This window comes from Salvelinus fontinalis, chromosome 23, assembly GCF_029448725.1.
Source record: "Salvelinus fontinalis isolate EN_2023a chromosome 23, ASM2944872v1, whole genome shotgun sequence".
Lineage (NCBI taxonomy): Eukaryota > Metazoa > Chordata > Actinopteri > Salmoniformes > Salmonidae > Salvelinus > Salvelinus fontinalis.
The window spans coordinates 33,301,819-33,321,235 of record NC_074687.1 but is presented as its reverse complement, the minus strand read 5'-3'; the positions used below and the strand labels follow the sequence as shown (position 1 = coordinate 33,321,235).

General features: G+C 41.2%; 1 protein-coding gene across 2 annotated transcripts in view; it reads left to right on the top strand.

Annotated features, from left to right (window-relative positions):
• The window catches only part of LOC129821167 (tyrosine-protein phosphatase non-receptor type 4-like), a 105,943-nt gene that overhangs the window by 18,538 nt on the left and 67,988 nt on the right, over positions 1-19,417 (top strand). For both annotated transcript variants that reach the window (XM_055878512.1, XM_055878511.1), the window contains exon 2: positions 14,593-14,747. In XM_055878512.1, the coding sequence (XP_055734487.1) occupies positions 14,610-14,747 (138 nt within the window). In that variant the 5' untranslated portion in view covers positions 14,593-14,609. The remainder of the gene's footprint in view (positions 1-14,592; positions 14,748-19,417) is intronic.

Below are 19,417 nucleotides of genomic sequence, written 5' to 3'. Positions count from 1 at the left end.
GACATGTAACGTTAGCTAGCTAAAACATGAACTAAAATCCCAATCCATTGAGTAACATTACTAGCAATACAAACCGATTGTCATAGCTAGCTGATGTTAAGCAAATAGTTTTAGTGTTAGCTAGCAAGCCAGCCATCAATCTCCAACTGGCTAGCTAACAGCATGCTTTAACTTGCAATGGAAACAACTTTCTGACAAAATTAGAAACTTATAATATCTGAAACTGTAGTTAGATTCTTACTCGTATACATGGATGAAAGCTTCACGGTAGACTGCAACCCCTTTTTTAAATTACATTTTCGTAGTCAGCATGGCACAATCGTCCTACAGAAAGTAGTCCAACTTTCTCCCCACTGACATTTGTCGATTGCGCCTGATAAATTCAGGGCAGCAATGTTATTGAGAGCAGTAGCAGCATATTTGCACTTCTCCATGGCTAACGCTATATATTTTGAAATGTAGAAACGATTATCTAATCATAACGACCAGCACATTTTATAGACACAGGATTCTACACCGCAAACCAATCCAAACTCATCTCTCGGCATGTCCAGCCCATCTCATTATCTCAGCCAATCATGGCTAGCGGGAAGGTTGATGTCTTTCTGTGGCTAAACCAACTAGGCTCGTCATTTTAACTATTTTATTCGTATTGACAGATGACAGAACTTTATTATTAAGGTACATGAAAATTGACATGTCAGAGAAGGCATTTTTGCCAAAAAGCGCATTTTGATATATATATATATATATATATTTTTTTTTTTTACAGTAACTGCTCTCCTGTAAAGTCGTGACTTGCGACATACGCCTAGTTTCCTTAATCGGGTCACACACATGATTTCAGAACAATCCTAAGATGGTGGGTGTCAATCCTCTTTCTTGGGCTTTTTGAGGTGGAATGGCCCCAATAAGGGGCTTGCAACTATTTTTCTTCACACAAAATTAATGAATGCAACACATTCGGTCGAAAAATTGCTTATTTTACATCAGATGATTTCTCATGTTTATCATAGAGATAGTTATCAGCTACATTTCCTAATGTTTTGCTTGAAGTTAATCTGGCATTTTAAGTTGCTGCCAGAGAAACGACACCAGAGAGAAGTACCGGAAAGAAATACACATCAGTCAGAGCACTGTCTGCTGATCATGCCTGTTGGTGAATGCTATATTTTGATTGGTCAAGATGAGAGGAAAGATATATTTTGAGTGAAGTGCAACTGAAGCACAACATTTTTATTTTTTGATTCGTGATTTGGAGCGAACTGTGACAGAAGCTGAGCGGAAATTATAAGAAGCATTTTTTTTGGATCGTCATTTAGAAAGCAATATTTTTTCCTGCTGCAATTTGTTTGAGGAGGAAGTGGATAGTCAGGCCCCCCTATACCAGTTTAAAAAAAATGTTTGGTTGAAGTGAGCAAATGTTGACGATCAGATTAATCAGTGATTTTGTAATATCATTTTGAGGGGAAATGGTGGAGTAGCTCAGTGGCAGGGCAGCCTAGCAGGAGCTTGGGGGACCTGCCATTCCTACATTACATCAGAGGGTCACAGCAGTCATCAGCAAAATGTGCTGCTGGGTCTATTAGGTCATATTCTCAGCCCACTCACGTGTGTGTGTGCACAGTGTTTTTTGTATGACACCCTGAAAGCGTTGTTGCTGCCTACAGTACAATTACAATAACAACATGCTAAAAGCACTCCATCTCTAAGGTGAACATGTGCATACAAGACAATTCATTTTTATGCCTTCTATGAGCAGCTGTTTGTGTGTTTGCGTGTGCACTCAGTTGGCGGTTTTAGATGTTGCGAGGCAGAAAAAGGCCGGTTTTTATAATGGAAAAAGATTAAAGTAGGCCTGTGTGGTTTCTCAGAATGTTTATCTGTTCTGTGTGACTCCCCATTTCCTCTGAGGCAGAGAGGGGATTCCACACTGAAACCATTAACCTGACTGTGTCCTGCCACTTATGCGCCCATTTTAATTTCCCCTCTTCTCTCTCCATGGGTCAGAGCATAAATAACAACTCTGCCCAGTCCTTTTGCTAATCTTCAATTAAAAGCTAATGGCACAAATCTGAATGTGATAGAAAGATTAGGCAGAATCAAAATTGTGGGCAGTTTCCTTTTAACAATATTGGCATTTCCCTTCTCGAGAATCATCTCCACCTCTGATCCACCACCTACTGTGATTCTAGGAAATAAGCACGTCACAACTGACCGGCATGCACCCAATTGACTGACAGCAGTTGCTGGTCAGCTCCTGTCCTAATGCCAATAGCCCTTTTTTTTTATTTTATTTTTTTTAAATATAAATTAAAAAGTATTCTAACACTTTCAGGGGTTGCATTAGTTTTCAGAAATCTACATTTTCAAAATGCAGAATGCCAGAAAATCTGTAAACCATTTCACCTGTGTTTTACATTGAAAGTTTGTAGCCAGCTACATTTCCTAATGTTTTGCTTGACGTTAATCTTGCATTTTAACTTGCTACCGGAGGAAAAACTACACTGGAGGAAAGTACTGGAGAAAAGTAGCCTACACCAGTCAGAGCGCTGTCTGTTGATCTAATGACGAGCAAAGATGGGCTATTGCATCTGAGTGGAGAAGTGCAACTGAAGCACGAAATTAGTCCTTTTACATTCATGATTTGGAGTGAACCCTGACTGACGCCAAGCAAAATGTACAATAAGAAGCATTTTAGATCTGTGTTTACAAAACGCAGCAAGATATTTTTCTGCGGTTTATCTTTTCTGCCTGAGAAATGCAGAATCCTGCGTTAATACGACCCCTGGCTGACTGAAGTCAATACCATTACCAAGACAATTTGGTTGTGAGTTAGGACTTACTGACACATGCCTTGACAGTGTCCTTAAACACAGCCTGAAGAACAGAGGGTCAGTTGTGTGTGTCAGTAATTCACTCTACCCACACCTCCCAGGATTCTCTCAATTTTAAAACCTGGCAGTCATGGAGACCACAGAGGACGTTTTTGTCCAAATCTAAGCAATGCATCGGCCAGACTTAACTAGTAGCTACCTTCAGCAGCCTGAGCTTGTGCACCTCCTGGGGCCTTTTACAGCTCCTCTAATGAAGAGGCTGATTCACTTACAGCCTATCGATTTCCCTGGAACTCCCTGGCTTGTTCCCCCTGCCTGCTGCCACACCTCTCTTCTGGAGCTAGCGGACTGTGAGCTGCCCGGCTGTTAGCTACCCATCAGGCCAGGCGTGAGGCATGCTGCCTTGGCTCTAGTTGGCTGCAGCGTTAACCGTCAACGCGTTGCAGGAGCAGCAGGGGGTCTACCCCATGGCGCACCTGGCCCTCCCCACTGCGACAGCTGCCAGGCAGGAATGTGCAAGGTCGAGACGGATGTGGGTGGAAATTCGCAGCATGATCAGAACACGACCCCTAACATTTAAACCTGCTAATGTAAGCACCAAAAAAATCAGGGGAATGTGTTGCTTTAATCAAATGTATGTTTCTGTTTCTCTTTCTGGAAGTCCTGAGTCTAGTGCAATGGGAAAGAGACTGAGTGTCTCCTGTTTTGAACTGCTCCTCCTGAATGATGTTGTGTAACCAGTTTCCACTTTGAGTCACATCACTGGATGACTGATCTGTTAATCATGCCGCACTTGGAAATTTTGTGGTTTTAATAAATTAATCAAACTGTATTAATTGACCAAGAACCTGTAATAGACTGTAGCCTTGGCCTATCTATACCACAATATCTAAGCAGATTTAGTTGCAATGCACGATTCCAATGACCGTTGAATAGCAGTTAAATAGTTACAGCAGTATGCTTTTAAAATGATGAACTCGGCCCAGGACTAGCACCTTGCTGTCCCATTTGATAGTTAGTGAAGTCGGTGTAGGATAGTGAATGTTTTATGAGTGTACATGTTTACCAACTATTACTAGCGAATGTGTTCTTAGTCTTGTTTTGCTAGTGCGCTGGTTAAAAATAGACAAGCCGTGTGTGTTTCTCTGCCTGGGGTGTGTGTGAAGTAGAGCCATGCTCCCAGGCAGAGGTCACGACAGTCTGTCAGGTCATGAGACCTCATGAGGACACTGACCTTTCTAATGCTTTAAGTTGAGGAAATAAGTCTGGTGTCACTCAGTCTCAGCTGAGATTCATAGACTTCCTGATGTTAACATCATTTCAACACACTTATATGATCATGGGAAATTGATGGATCCAACTGTAACACATATCAATGTAAAGGGGCAAAGGCTTCACATCTACATCCTCAACCTTATTTTAGTCATTTTACAAATGAATGTAGACCTTTTGAAATTTCCAGCATGCTCATGCTTTGACAGCTGCACAGTTCATACAGTAGCTTAACAGAAGCGCAGTGTGCTTTCAATTAACTCTGGACTGAGCTGACGGCAAAGCAAATTTTGCCCCTACTGGCAAACACACCAGTCTTAAAAACCTTCACAGCCGGAGCCCTGAAAGCGTCTGGAAATTAAACGGGAGGTGGTCAAAGTTGTTTTGGCCAGAGGAGAAAAGTGTACAATCCTGTGTGCATTAATTTGACAGCTCAACCCCAGGAAGCAGGCCTGTAAAGGTCATGGGGGTTGAGGCTGGCCGGGCAGTGCGACAACGCCATGGCCGCCGCTGGGCTCAGCTAACTGACCTTTGAGCAATGTTTGTGTGCTCAGAATACGTTAAAGCTGATGTTCTTGGAAAGGAATGGAGCTCTCTCTTGTGTAAAACCCTAAGTTATAAACTGCACCTTCTCCCCTGTTCTCTCCCCTCTACACTATCCCCTAGCCTCCACCTCCTGTGGGCTGCTGGCCACTCAGCTGTAAGCTAGCCACTGACTCACACAGGTTCCAGTGAACACCAGAAACATGTATTACTACAGAAACTTAGGAAATCAAGTTTTTCCAATACAAGCAGTAGACCTCCATCCGGCAACAAACCTCAGACACCACTCCTTAGAGAGCGACCTGAAATACAGTTGAGAAACAATTTACTTTCTAAATGTTTATTTAGCTGGGCTATTTGTGTGTATGAAAGGCCTTTAGAGATTGAATGGTTCTCCGAGGTAGGGGTGTGAATGTTGTAAATGTTTCAACGAATTTGTTATCTTCAACGTTTTGAAGAAAATCCATGTTAACTGCATTGTGAAAAACATTTTTTTTTTTATCACAAAACTACCACTAACAGATCCCCATCATAAATGGAAAGATAAAAAATGTACAAAAACCTAACGCAACAATGCTGTAACTTTCATAGGAGGAGATATGCGTCTTTCAAATGATTTGCCACAGATCTGAATCGCTCCACACATCATCGTCATTAACTGTTGGAAAAATGGCAGGGTGAGACATACGACAGCAGTGAAAGTCCTGTATGGCAATAATTTAAATGAGAATGTGGTGAAATGAGAACTTCGCTTGGTGGAATTGAGCTACAGTGGCAGTACAGGTGATGCTTAACCATCTGAAAGTGAGACCCAAACCGTTGCTGGCAGCCGGCGCAGGCCCGCAACAGACGCTAGACAGGCTTTTCACTTGAAAGTGCGTTAAGGGACGAAGTGATGAAATCCCACCTGATTACAGAAATGGTTGCGGTTGATTTGCAGTCATTGTCAATGGTAGAGGATGTCGGCTTCAATGCGCGCTGACGGCATATCTAGAACCAGACTACAAGATGCCGTGTCCCATGTAGAACAATAGTGACGGCCTGGATGGAGCAGTTGTACTCTGCAAGTACAACGCGTGAGCTCTCAAAAACCCGATACGTGGTGTTAAGATTGTTGGACGTCTATGAACAAGCTGTTATACACGGGTCGCGTTAGAGTTCCGAAATGTTCAAATGGACCATGAGAATCTGCTTTTTAAACCATTTCACTTGCATTTTATATTTAACCTCTAACGAGCCTCTACCCCGGGTCCGGGAGCACCCCCCCCCCCCCCCCCCCCCACACTGATTAGCATCGCTAGCATAGCGTCACAATTAAATAGTAGCATCTAAATATCATTAAATCACAAGTCCAAGACACCTAATGAAAGATACAGATCTTGTGAATAAAGCCACCATTTCAGATTTTTAAAATGTTTTACAGGGAAGACACAATATGTAAATCTATTAGCTAAACACGTTAGCAAAAATCACCATTTTTCTTTGTCCACCATTTTCTCAACACCAGTAGCTATCACCAATTCGGCTAAACTAAGATATTGATAGCCACTAACCAAGAAAAAACCTCATCAGATGACAGTCTGATAACATATTTATGGTATAGGGTAGGTTTTGTTAGAAAAATGTGCATATTTCAGGTAGATATCATAGTTTACAATTGCACCCACCGTCACAAATGGACTAGAATAAATACATAGAGCAACGTGTATTACCTAATTACTAATCATCAAACATTCGTAAAAATACACAGCATACACTAATCGAAAGACACAGATCCTGTGAATACAGACAATATTTCAGATTTTCTAAGTGTCTTACAGCGAAAACACAATAAATCGTTATATTAGCATACCACATACGCAAACGTTACCCGAGCACTGATTCTAGCCAAAGAGAGCGATATCGTATCATCGCCAAAATATATTACTTTTTTCACTAACCTTCTCAGAATTCTTCAGATGACACTCCTGTAACATCATATTACAACATACATATACAGTTTGTTCGAAAATGTGCTTATGTAGCCACCAAAATCATGGTTAGACAATAACAAAAGTAGCACAGCTGGTCAGAAAATGTCGTGCACCATATTAGACAGTGATCTAGTCTTATACATAAATACTCATAAACTTGACTAAAAAATATAGGGTGGACAGCGATTGATAGACAATTTAATTCTTAATACAATCGCGGAATTACATTTTTTTTAATTATCCTTACTTTTCAATACAGGTTGCGCCAAGCAAAGCTACATCTAACAAAATGGCAGAACGTGCGTTTGACATTTTTCTACAGAACAACGATTTATCATCTTAAATATTTTTTACTATGAGGCGATCTTCCATCAGATTCTTGGGCAATGAATCCTTTCTTGGGTCTAATCTTCTTTTGGTCGAAAGATGTCCACTTGTCTGTCAATGCTCACTAACGTACGATCGGGACCCCGAAACGTGCCCGGAGCTTCAAAGTCTATTACAAAGCAATGCCTCAAAATCGCACTAAACGGATATAAATTGCTATAAAACGGTTTAAATTAACTACATTATGTTGTTTCTAACACCTATAAGGAGTAAAAACATGACCGACGCTATATTACTGGCTAAACCAAGACTTGGAAAAAGGCCAGTCAGATATCCTTCTTGCGTTGAGCGCAGACTCCAAAGGAATCCTACTTCCGGTCTTTGGTCATTTATAGAGCCTGTGATTGCGCAATAGACTCCATTCAAATTGTCATCACTTACTGACATCTAGTGGAAGGCGTGGGCAGTGTTTGTATCTCATAGGATTAACAGAGACTTTAAAAACTGATCTGGAACCAGAGGCCAAGATGTCTAAATCTCACACACTGGGAGGAAAAGTGCTGTAGAATGAGTTCTGTTTCACTCAGAGACGTAATTCAAACGACTATAGAAACTAGAGTGTTTTCTATCCAATAATAACAATAATATGCATATTGTACGAGCAAGAATTGAGTACTAGGCAGTTTAATCTGTAGAGTTAATTATGCTAATGCAAAATAGCACCCCCTATAGTTGCAAGAAGTTAAAGTCAAGTGTTTTATTTGCTTCAATAGAGTAATCAGGGGTGTGCAACTATAGTTGTCCTTCACAGAAAATGGCCTACTTTTTTAGTGTAACATACTCTGCAGAAAGTAACTTCATGTCATTTGATAAAAATGAAGTGCAATGGTATTTGGCTAGCAGCGACAAGTACATGATCTTAAAATGAAGAAGCAAGATCTTTATTTCTGTTTAGGAAACGTAGCTTGCTATGAGCATTATGATAATGTTTTGTTTGAAGTTAACTAATGGAGAAAAGTAACCTACACTGAGAAGTACCGGAGAAATGCTACAGATCAGTCGGAGCACTGTCTGCTGATAGAATGCCCTTCTGTGATTTCTCATCCTCAGTGGAGAAGTGCAACTGAAGCCAAAAATGAGTCTGATGCCAAGCAGAAATGACAATAAGAAGCATTTTCTTACGCGGTTTTTTATTTTTTTCTACCCCAAATGAAAAACTTATAATTCTGCATTAAACGCGACCCCTGCATACAGTGGTTCCTCCTTTTAAAAGTTGAGCGCTTACGCCGCGGGACTTAGAGGTCATTGGTGGTTTAGTACGGTACCCTGCGTCACCACGTCATTGCTCCAGATCAGCATAAGGGGGAGTTAAAGCACTGATTGTGCTTTTTCGGTCCTACTGTGTCTCTAACTGATAATGAATGGGTGACATAAACCTAACTAGAAACTGATAATTATTTACAAATTAGTAACAATGTCTCACCCCATGTTCAAGAATGGTATTTTTCTCACTCATTTTATGTTATTTGAAAACTAAATAATCCCAAATATATTTTTTTTGAACAAAACAATTTATTATTTATTTAGAATTATAAGACCGTTGGATATTCTCACAGATATATTATTAACCCTGTTATTAGCAGGACAATATATATTGGTCATGGCTCCTGAGTGGCGCACAATGGGACTGCCTTGCAGTTCTCCAGCTGTATCCACTGAAAGTGCTTGAGGTTCAAGGCACGGGATGGGCCGCAGAGCCAGTACAGAAGACCGACTTGGCCCGAGGAAGGGGGTGGACCCTCACCTCGACACACTGGCAACACTTTAATGGGCGTCCCACTAATAATTGCGCTGACTAGGGAAACTTTCCCTCTGTTCTGTTCTTAGTCAAACTAAAACAATATAACTAATAATGGGATCTTTATGCTTTCATTAATAAAATAATGATAAAAATAGTCTTTCAAAATGCCAATGTTTATTTAGTTATGGATCCATAACGAATTACGATGGGAATAAATATCACTGAATTACAGAAATATCCTTCAATCCTCAAAATGTAATTATTGGCGGAGAGTCACGTCATCTTTTTCAATATACTGTAGGCCTACCGTAGGGGACATGTCTCACTAGTGTTGAGTAATGTGCTGTTAATAGTGCTGTAGGTCTTATTTAAAGAGCATATTGAAGTTGGAAGCAATAGGATTTGAAGCAATAGCCTACAACTATTTTAGCACCGTTTCGCGCTGCTCTGAGACAAGCACGGGTACTGGTCTTGATAAATCAATGAGGTTTTTATTTTCACTTAATCTCCATTTGGGTATTAGACTAGAATTCGAAAATTAGGGTGTAGAAATGTTATGCTCATATACCCTGATGAAGACAGCTAGTCTGTCAACGTTGGTTATTAAATTATTGCCTCTGAGCTCCTAGAGCGTGCGGCTCTCCTTTTTAATTTTTCAAGTGTTCCACTCTGCTAGACAAAATTGGTGTGCGTTTCTTTCGCCTCTAGATGCTCTTAGTGTAATCTTTATTTAACTAGGCAAGTCAGTTAAGAACAAATTCTTATTTACAATGACAGCGTACTCCTTCCTCCCCGTCGGGGTATTGAACCCCGGTCTCCTGCATGCCCGCATTCTTTAGTACAGCCATTGTTGAAGGCTATCAAATGCTTCTCAAAGATGCCCACTGGTGGTCAAACTAGCACTAACTAGCATTAATGGTACCAGTGGTTCACACTTAAATAACGTGGCATAGAATTCTGCGGCACCATGCAAACTGCCCCGCAGTACGCTGCAACTTTTAAAGGAGGAACCACTGTACATTACTGCAACGAGCCATCATATTGAGAAGTGTGACAGCAGAGAACCTAAAAACAGCATTAATTACCATCGTTGCTGAGTGGGTGGTGGACAAAAGTAAGGTGAGCGCCGTTTGGTAGCCAGCTGCGGTAGATGGAATTGCATTGCCACCGAGGGGTTATACGCAGGAAAATATCTGCAATGTGAATTAACATGTAATTGTATTTTTATTATCTTTAAAATGCAACAAAACAAATCTGTTAAACATTTAAGGAACATTTTACATTTGTCACAGCCCTACTTCAAGGAGTTGATGATTTGCATAATGGCGTTGCTTGGGAGTGATGGGCTGAATTTATTCTAAAAGAGTAACATAAACACACCAAACATTTACCCACAATGGGAGGAGGAAAAACGAGACTGGGAGAGCACAACACAACTCAGTGCTATTCGTGTGATTGTAAAAATGTATCTTTTTAGGAAGGTCTGAGATGATAGCTGTCCATGACAAAAAGTACCTGCTCAATAAGTCAGAAATTGATTCATTGTAGCTTATGTGCTGTCACAATGTCTTCACTGACCTTATTCTGATAGCATAATAAAATATTTTTGAAGTGTTTTTTTTCAGTTGCTGGTGTCCTGTTACAAATGCCAGCTGGGATATTTCTGTTTCCATTGCAAGGTGTTTGGTAAAATGATGATACCGGCTCAATATGTTTAATGTCAATAGTGCAACAGTGTTGAATGTCCTCCAAAAACAATGACCAGAAAACAAACTGCTTACCTTCATCATAAATATGGCTACTCTGGCACTAGGATCTGTGATGCTGTCCTTTTTGCGAAAATGAAATGTAAAAGTGCTCTCCAGTTTGGTGTTGCTGTTGTGTTGAATGTGGTTCTTTTACACCAGCCTATAGAATAGGCTTAACCTATGGATTGGACATGGGAACAGACCTTAATAACTTCTTATGGCTGCAATCCTGTTAACGCGATGATATGACAACAGCCAGTGAAAGTGCAGGGCACCAAATTCAAAAAACAGAAATCTCATAATTAAAATTCCTCAGACATACATGTGTCTTATACCATTTTAAAAGGTAATCTTGTTGTTAATCCCACCAAAGTGTCCGATTTCAAATATGCTTTTCAGCGAAAGCACTACAAACGATTAGGTTAGGTCACACCAAACCACAATAAGCACAGCCATAGTCACAAAAAGCAGAAATAGAGATAAAATTAATCACTAACCTTTGATCTTCATCAGATGACACTCATATGACATCATGTTACACAATACATTTATGTGTTCGATAATGTGCATATTTATATCCACAAATCTCGGTTTACATTGGCGCCATGTTCAGAAATGCCTCCAAAATATCCGGAGAAATTGCAGAGAGCCACGTCAAATAACAGAAATACTCATCATAAACTTTGATGAAAGATACATGTTTTACATAGAATTAAAGATACACTTGTTCTTAATGCAACCGCTGTGTCAGATTTCAAAAAAACTTTAAGTAAAAAGCACACCATGCAATACTCTGAGACGCCGCTCAGATTTAACAACATTTCTCCGCCATGTTGGAGTGAACAGAAATATACGAAATTACATCATAAATATTCCCTTTGATCTTCATCAGAATGCACTCCCAGGAATCCTAGTTCCACAATAAAACGTTGTTTTGTTCGATAATGTCCATTACTTATGTCCAAGTAGCTACTTTTGCTAGCATGTATAGTACACGTGTCCAAACGCTTGCGCAGATGCTTGCAAACGTTGGACGAAAACTTTAAAAAGTTATATTACAAGTCAAATAAACTGATCAAACTAAGTAGAGAATCAATCTTCAGGATGTTGTTATCATATACAGTGGGGAGAACAAGTATTTGATACACTGCCGATTTTGCAGGTTTTCCTACTTACAAAGCATGTAGAGGTCTGTAATTCTTATCATAGTTACACTTCAACTGTGAGAGACGGAATCTAAAACAAAAATCCAGAAGATCTAATTGTATGATTTTTAAGTAATGAATTTGCATTTTATTGCATGACATAAGTATTTGATCACCTACCAACCAGTAAGAATTCCGTCTCTCACAGACCTGTTAGTTTTTATTTAAGAAGCCCTCCTGTTCTCCACTCATTACCTGTATTAACTGCACCTGTTTGAACTCGTTACCTGTATAAAAGACACCTGTCCACACACTCAATCAAACAGACTCCAACCTCTCCACAATGGCCAAGACCAGAGAGCTGTGTAAGGACATCAGGGATAAAATTGTAGACCTGCACAAGGCTGGGATGGGATACAGGACAATAGGCAAGCAGCTTGGTGAGAAGGCAACAACAGTTTGCGCAATTATTAGAAAATACAACCCCTGAACACCCTCTCTATGAAACAAGCATTCTTCCCACTCTGTTGTTTGTGAGCCCATTCTCTGTGCTGTCCTAGATACTAGTACAGCAAACCTGTAGTGTTGCTTTTTCTTGTACTCAACCAAGGGAGGGTAGTCCCATGTTGTTAGTTTTCTCAGACAAGCCTCTATTCTTAATTGTATTGTCATCCTTGAGTTGTCACATAGCTGGCGATCTTGGCAGGAATTCTCCAAGTCTCACAACAGCACTCTCCAACTGTCTTTCGATATCACCCCACATGAAGATGAAACACAAGTCTCTACATCTAATTGACCACCTGTTTCTCTGTGGCCCAGTTTTGGCGAACAGTGTACAGTACACTACTGCATGTTACTGTAGCAGGGAGGAAAGGATATCTTCAGATTCCTCTTCTCTTTTCTACTATCCTCTGGTCTGCACTGACCTAAGCCTTGGGATGCATCCCAAATGGTAACCAATTTCCTATATAGTGCACTACTTTTGACCAAAGCCCATAGGCCTCTGTTCAAAAGTAGTGCACTATAAAGGGAAATTATTGCCATTTGGGACAGAACTTGAGTACTTGTTGTGAGGACACAAACTGTACCTTTCCGATGTATAACTGTGGAGAGGGGTTTGGCGGGTGGAGGATTGGGAAGGAGGTGGGAAGATGGGGGACAGAGACGGGGGTTGCTGGGACGTCTGTTTGTTATAAGCCGAGAGCATCGGAGGAGCCCACTGGGGTCATTAGGCCTGACACACACACACGGCAGCCCAGGCCCAGTGTTTGGAAGCAATAATGGAAGCATTCTTGCGGAGCGTTCCTGGCTGAGCGGCCGGCCGTCCTGCTGCCTGCTGGATCGCTAACTCACTGGGCTTTGTTCTCCTCTAATTGGGACAGGATGTGGAGACTAATTACACTATTATTATTATTATATACACACACACTGCTTTTGATTTAGAACTGAAATCGTTTGTGGGAAGTGTGTGATGTATTTGGTATACAGTTTTTATATCGTCGCCTTGAGTAGTTTTGCTCTCTTATTACAGCTGGTAACCTTTGCATCCGTTGAATGATAAAAAATACAACAAACAGCTTTTTGGCTCATGGTTGTCTTAGTCTCCACAGCCTAGCTGAGAGGCTGAAGGGAACAGCTCGCAGCTGTGTGTCACTGAGCTGCGGTGAAGGCGCTTCCTCATGACTTCACCTCATCGCTGCCCGGCGTACCCGCTCCATCCACTCGATGTAGAGCCCCACATGTATGACACCAGGGTTGTGAGGGCAAACGCAGCCGCTGCATGCCTGGGAGTCTGCCGGTTACAGAGATGACATGTTTTCACATTGCTGACACTGCTCGTTTGATGTCAACAGTGAACATGATTCAACTTGACTCTGGGAGATATTGAAGATGTTTGGAAGGGATTTAAAAAAATATATATATATTATTGTACATCTGAGTCTCATCAGATTCATCTTTCCATACCGTATGCGTGACTAGTGAGCTGTAAGTAATCCCCCCCCAGGGCCTTTCTTAAACACTAGGCTAATCTTTTCCAAGTACTGTATCTCCTGTCCTAAGAGCACTTTTGCCATCACTGCATTAGGATACGCCTGAAGATATTAATTTTGCATTTGTCATTTTAGCAGGCTCTCTTATCCAGAGCGACTTAGTTATTCATCAACTACCCATCAGACAATACTCAGAACCTTTATATGACAGGCTAAATACATATCTGGGAGTTGTAGAAAGAGATGGACAATGTGGTATTGATCTGGGAGAGCTGGTACCCCCTTGTAGGAGATTTTACACTCCCAGAAATACTAAGTATGTTAGGGCAGCAGGCAACGTATGTTCGTGGAACAAGTGCTCTCGTGACTCTCCACGGCACACTTGATTTGGTCTCTGGGTTCCCCTGCTATGTCTGTGTTCAACTCAGCACTTCTGCAACTCAGCACTTCTGCACACACAGACAATCTCCTGCCCACACAGGCAATCTCCTGCCATTCAAATTCATCATCGGTGATGCCTCCTGATATTTTGTGACAACCACTCAAAGGCAAGGAAAAGCCTTCCATATGGATCCATCAGGTTTAAATGAAGTTGCCTTGACCTCCGTTGCTGCAGTATAGCCGATCCCTAGTGCAATTCTGTCGGCGTTCACATGGAGTTATACTCAACATGTAGGCTGCTGTACTCCCTATTCATTTTAATTCTTGTCAGATGGAGCACTTGTTGCCCCCTCTGCGTGTGAAGGCTTGTTAGCGTAGTGCTGATGTCAGTAGTACTGTATGATAGACTTTGCGGCCCTCTAACTCATTCCCAAAAGAATGCATTTCAGAACTGTCATTCTGTATGAGTGTTGCCAGACCGACTTGACAAGAAAAGAGTGTACCTGTCAACTTGATCTGTACATTGGCCAGGTTGTCACTGTCTGCTTCCTTAGTCTCTCTGTCTCTGTTGCAGACCCTGGTTGGACCGTAATGACCGCACGCTTCCGGTTGCCTGCTGGCAGATCTTACAATGTCCGGGCGTCGGAGCTGGCACGAGACAGCCAGCACACGGAGGTGGTCTGCAACATACTTCTCTTGGACAACACCGTCCAATCCTTCAAAGTTAACGTAAGTATCACAACAAACTCTAGTATATTAGTTTGTGTACAGTATGTTCCTGATTCACTGTAATGTGTTAACCATGTTGAAAGCACTAAATGGCCATGTCCCAGAGTAGTGCAGTATTGCAGCCCTACTCTACACACAAACTCTGACTCTCCAACTATCGAAACTGTCCTCTTGCAGTGGTAGATCTTTCAGGGCTATTTTGGCGCCAAGATTGTGCAACTCTCCCCTATAAAATATCCAGGACTGTTAGATCACAACATGTTGTTAATCTAAGATGAAAATGACCCCCAGCTGTTCCTGACACCCTCTGCAGGGTGGAGAAGGCGGCAGGCTGCAGCCCTAGCTCCTCTCATCATGAAATGCCTGACATTCCTACTCAGAGGAGCCTCCCCAAGTGCTGCCCATTTCAAGTACATACTCGCTCACAGGCAGCATCTTTCTAGCTACACATACACACTACACACACTGGGTGCCAATCAGGGACAGTAAATCATAGTGTTCACTGTCTTGATTGCAACACCATTGTTTTCCCTCCTGATAGAGAGCAGTTGCTGCTAGGTTATTTGATCGAGGCAGCCAGCCACAGAGAAAATGTTCACCACAGAACATTTGTTTTTTCTCTCGATGTTGTCATTGTTCAGAAAGAGGAAAAGCCTTCCGCCATGAAACATAGCAGTTAATTGAGCGTGTTGAGATGGCCACACAATCATATTTAATGTCAGGGGGAATATAAAAGCGGTTGCACAAAGTCACAAACTGTCCCCACATGTTATATAATAGTTATTATGGAACTTTTGAGCTATGTTTTTTTTTTTAAATAATCTCCATCTGTTGCCGCGGTAGCCCAGCTTTAACAGGAGCTCATGACTGGTCTTGGCTCAGCAGCTTAATGAATCAAACTCAACTTTCCTGATTTCCTCCCGCAGTTTCACAGAGATTTGTACTATGCGGTTCCTGGAAACCCAGCCGTCCCTGGCCTAACGAGTTGAATTCAAATCAAATTGATTTATATAGCCCTTCTTACATCAGCTGATATCTCAAAGTGCTGTACAGAAACCCAGCCTAAAACCCCAAACAGCAAGCAATGCATGTGTAGAAGCACGGTGGCTAGGAAAAACTCCCTAAAAAGGCCAAAACCTAGGAAGAAACCTAGAGAGGAACCAGGCTATGAGGGGTGGCCAGTCCTCTTCTGGCTGTGCCGGGTGGAGATTATAACAGAACATGGCCAAGATGTTCAAATGTTCATAAATGACCAGCATGGTCAAAAAAATAATAATCACAGATTTAACCAAGTATTGTTGTGATTTACATAGCCTGACTGAACAGATCTTTTGAATGTGAGTGGAAATTGATAATCCAAGATGGAGAGTTGAGAGCGAGAGAAGGGTGGAGGAGAGAGGGGGATGAACGGGATAGTAAGGAAGGGCCTGAGTGATTGTTGGTGTCATACAGGTCAATGTAAATATTCTCATTCCTGGTTGTCTGGGCGGGTGTAAGGTGGGGAGAGGTAGGGTATGTGCTTAACTATACGCTTATGCATGCATACATAGTGAGGTGCTTTCTGGACAAGCTTAAAAGGGTGTGCGAGCATGGTGTTGGGTATCGGGTGTGAGTGTGACGCTCGACTGTGCGTGTGTAGCCCCATGCCCTATCCTCAGCCCCTGGCCTCCCACTTTAGAACTCTCCTCCCAGGGGACCACTCAGACTCGTCTCCCTGCGTGCCCCCTTCTCTCTCTGCCTGCATGTGTCCAGGGTTAAAGTTCTGTCACTGCGACGGATTTCCGTCCTATGGATTCTGGAGAGGTCGTTTAAAAATGCTGCTTTGGAGATGAGACAAAATACAAATAGTATTTTCTCTGTTACGCTGTGTGCACTGAACTGACAGTGATGTTGAGATGAAGGGATTTAAATACTCTAATGTGCCCAACTCAAACAGTTGTGTGTAGCCTACTGTAGCTGCTGGCAAAGACATCCTGAGTGATTAAGTATAGGCTTTGAATGAAACTTTCCAGTGCTACTGTTTTTGCCATGTAATGTTATTAAAACAAAATCAGACGACCCCATAGTAGAATAGTTGACCTATTTACCTAGTTGGCTTGTGTTCAATGCGAGAGAAATATTCATCTTGAGGCGCATTCGAGTTGCGAGAGCCATAGGGAGGGAAACGTATTCTAACAAGCAGTCAATGCACAACAATTCTTAATGCAATCGTGGGAAAAACACTTTTGAAAGCAGTTTTGGCCTTTGTTAAAAAAGAGATAAAAAAAATAAATAAACAAGTGTGGATTAGAAATGGTGTAAAGAATAAAATGGACAGAACCCCCAATCTATCAGTAATATTAAAGCTTTCCATTGCTTCCCCGTTTATTTCTCTACACCTACAATTGCCCGCGTGGCTTAGTAACTGCAGTTTTTTAAAACAACTGAAGTTTCAAGCATGGTTTAGGCGCAGCTGTGCAACGGAGCTCTTAAAGAGGCAATGGTGTCTTAAAAGGGCTATGACATGCTTTGTAATATAAAACAAAAAAAATTGAATTTGAGTGAATCATTTTAAATAATTAATAACAATCAAGATGTGTCCAATAGGATATATGCAGATGGACTAAGCCATTAAGGTTGACTCAGATTTGCCAGAAATGCTCCTTACAGGACACACCACTGCGCTCTATGCTCCTCTGTAAACTGCTCATCTCTGTATACCCGTTGCAAGACCCACTTGTTGATGCTTATTTATAAAATCCTCTTAGGCCTCACTCCCCCCTGCGATACAGTTGAACTTGGAAGTTTACATACACTTAGGTTGGAGTAATTTTTTTACAACCACTCCACAAATTTCTTGTTAACCTCTCTTGGGCACGTGAGACGGTAGCGTCCCACCTCTTTAAAAGCCAGTGAAACAGCTGGGCGCCAAATTCAAATACAGAAATACTCATTATAAAAATTCAGAAAACAAAACATATTTTACAAGGTTTAAAGATTAACTTCTTGTGAATCCAACCACGGTGTCAGATAAAAAAAAAAAAAATGCTTTATGGCGAAAGCATACCTTCCGATTATTTGAGATCATAGCCCACTAGACAAATCATTACAAACAGTAACCAGCCAAGTAGAACAGTTACACAAGTCAGAAATAGAGATAAAATGAATCCCTTACCTTTTGATGATCTTCATATGGTTGCACTCAGCAGACATTCATTTACTCAATAAATGTTCCTTTTGTTTGATAGTCTCTTTATATCCAAAAACCTCAGTTTTGTTCGCGTTTTCTTCAGTAATCCACAGGCTCAAACGCAGTCAAAACAGGAAGACAAAAAAATCCAAATTGTATCAGTAAAGTTCATAGAAACATGTCAAACAATGTTTAAATTCAATCCTCAGGTTGTTTTTAGCCTAAATAATCAATTATATTTCAACCGGACAATAACGTCGTCAATTTAAAAGGTAAACAAGAAACGCACTCTCGGTCTCGCGCATGAAAAAGCTCTGACACTTTATGGTCCACTCATTCGTACTGCTCTTACTTCTTCATTTTTCAGAATACAAGCCTGAAACAATTTCTAAAGACTGTTGACATCTAGTGGAAGGCATAGAAACTGCAATTTGAGTCCTAAGTCAATGGATACTGTAATGGCATTGAATAGAAAACTACAAAACCAACAAAAAAAAACTACTTCCTGAATGGATTTTTCTCAGGTTTTCGCCTGCCAAATCAGTTCTGTTATACTCACAGACACTATTTTAACAGTTTTGGAAACTTTTGTGTTTTCTATCCAAATCTACCAGTTATATGCATATCATATCTTCTGGGCCCGAGAAGCAGGCAGTTTAATTTGGGCATGCATTTCATACAACATTCCGAATGCTGCCCCCTACCCTAGTGAAGTTAACATACTATAGTTTTCCAAGTCGGTTAGGACATCAACTTTGTGCATGACACAATTTTTCCAACAATTGTTTACAGACAGATTATTTCACTTATAATTCACTGTATCACAATTCCAGTGCGTCAGTAGTTTACATAAACTAAGTTGACCGTGCCTTTAAATTATGTCATGTTTTTAGAAGATTCTGATAGGCTAATTGACATTTGAGTCAATTGGAGGTGTAGATGTTGACGTATTCCAAGGCCTACCTTCAAACTCAGTGCGTCTTTGCTTGACATCATGGGAAAATCAAAAGAAACATAGTCCCCCCCATTTTCCGGCATCAAAAAACATTGGACAGTTTAACATAATGTAGACTAAAGTAATCATTGTTAATATTTGGTCGCATATCCTTTGCATGCAATGACTGCTTGAAGTCTGCGATGCATCGACATCACCAGAAGCTGGGTGATCTTCCCTGGTGATGCTCTGCCAGGCCTGTACTGCAGCCTTCTTCAGTTCCTGCTAGTTTCGGGGACTTATTGCCTTCAGTCTCCTCTTCAGCATGTAAAATGCATGTTTAATTGGATTCAGATCCGGTGATTCACTCGGCCAGTCAAGGATTTTCCACTTTTTGGCCATCAAAAACCCCTTCGTTGCTCTAGCAGTATGTTTAGGGTCATTGTCTTGCTGCATGATGAAGTGCCGTCCAATGAGTTTGAAGGCATTTGGTTTTATCTGAGCAGATAAAATATTTCTGAAGACTTCAGAATTCATTGTTCTACTTCTGTCTGCAGTCACATCATC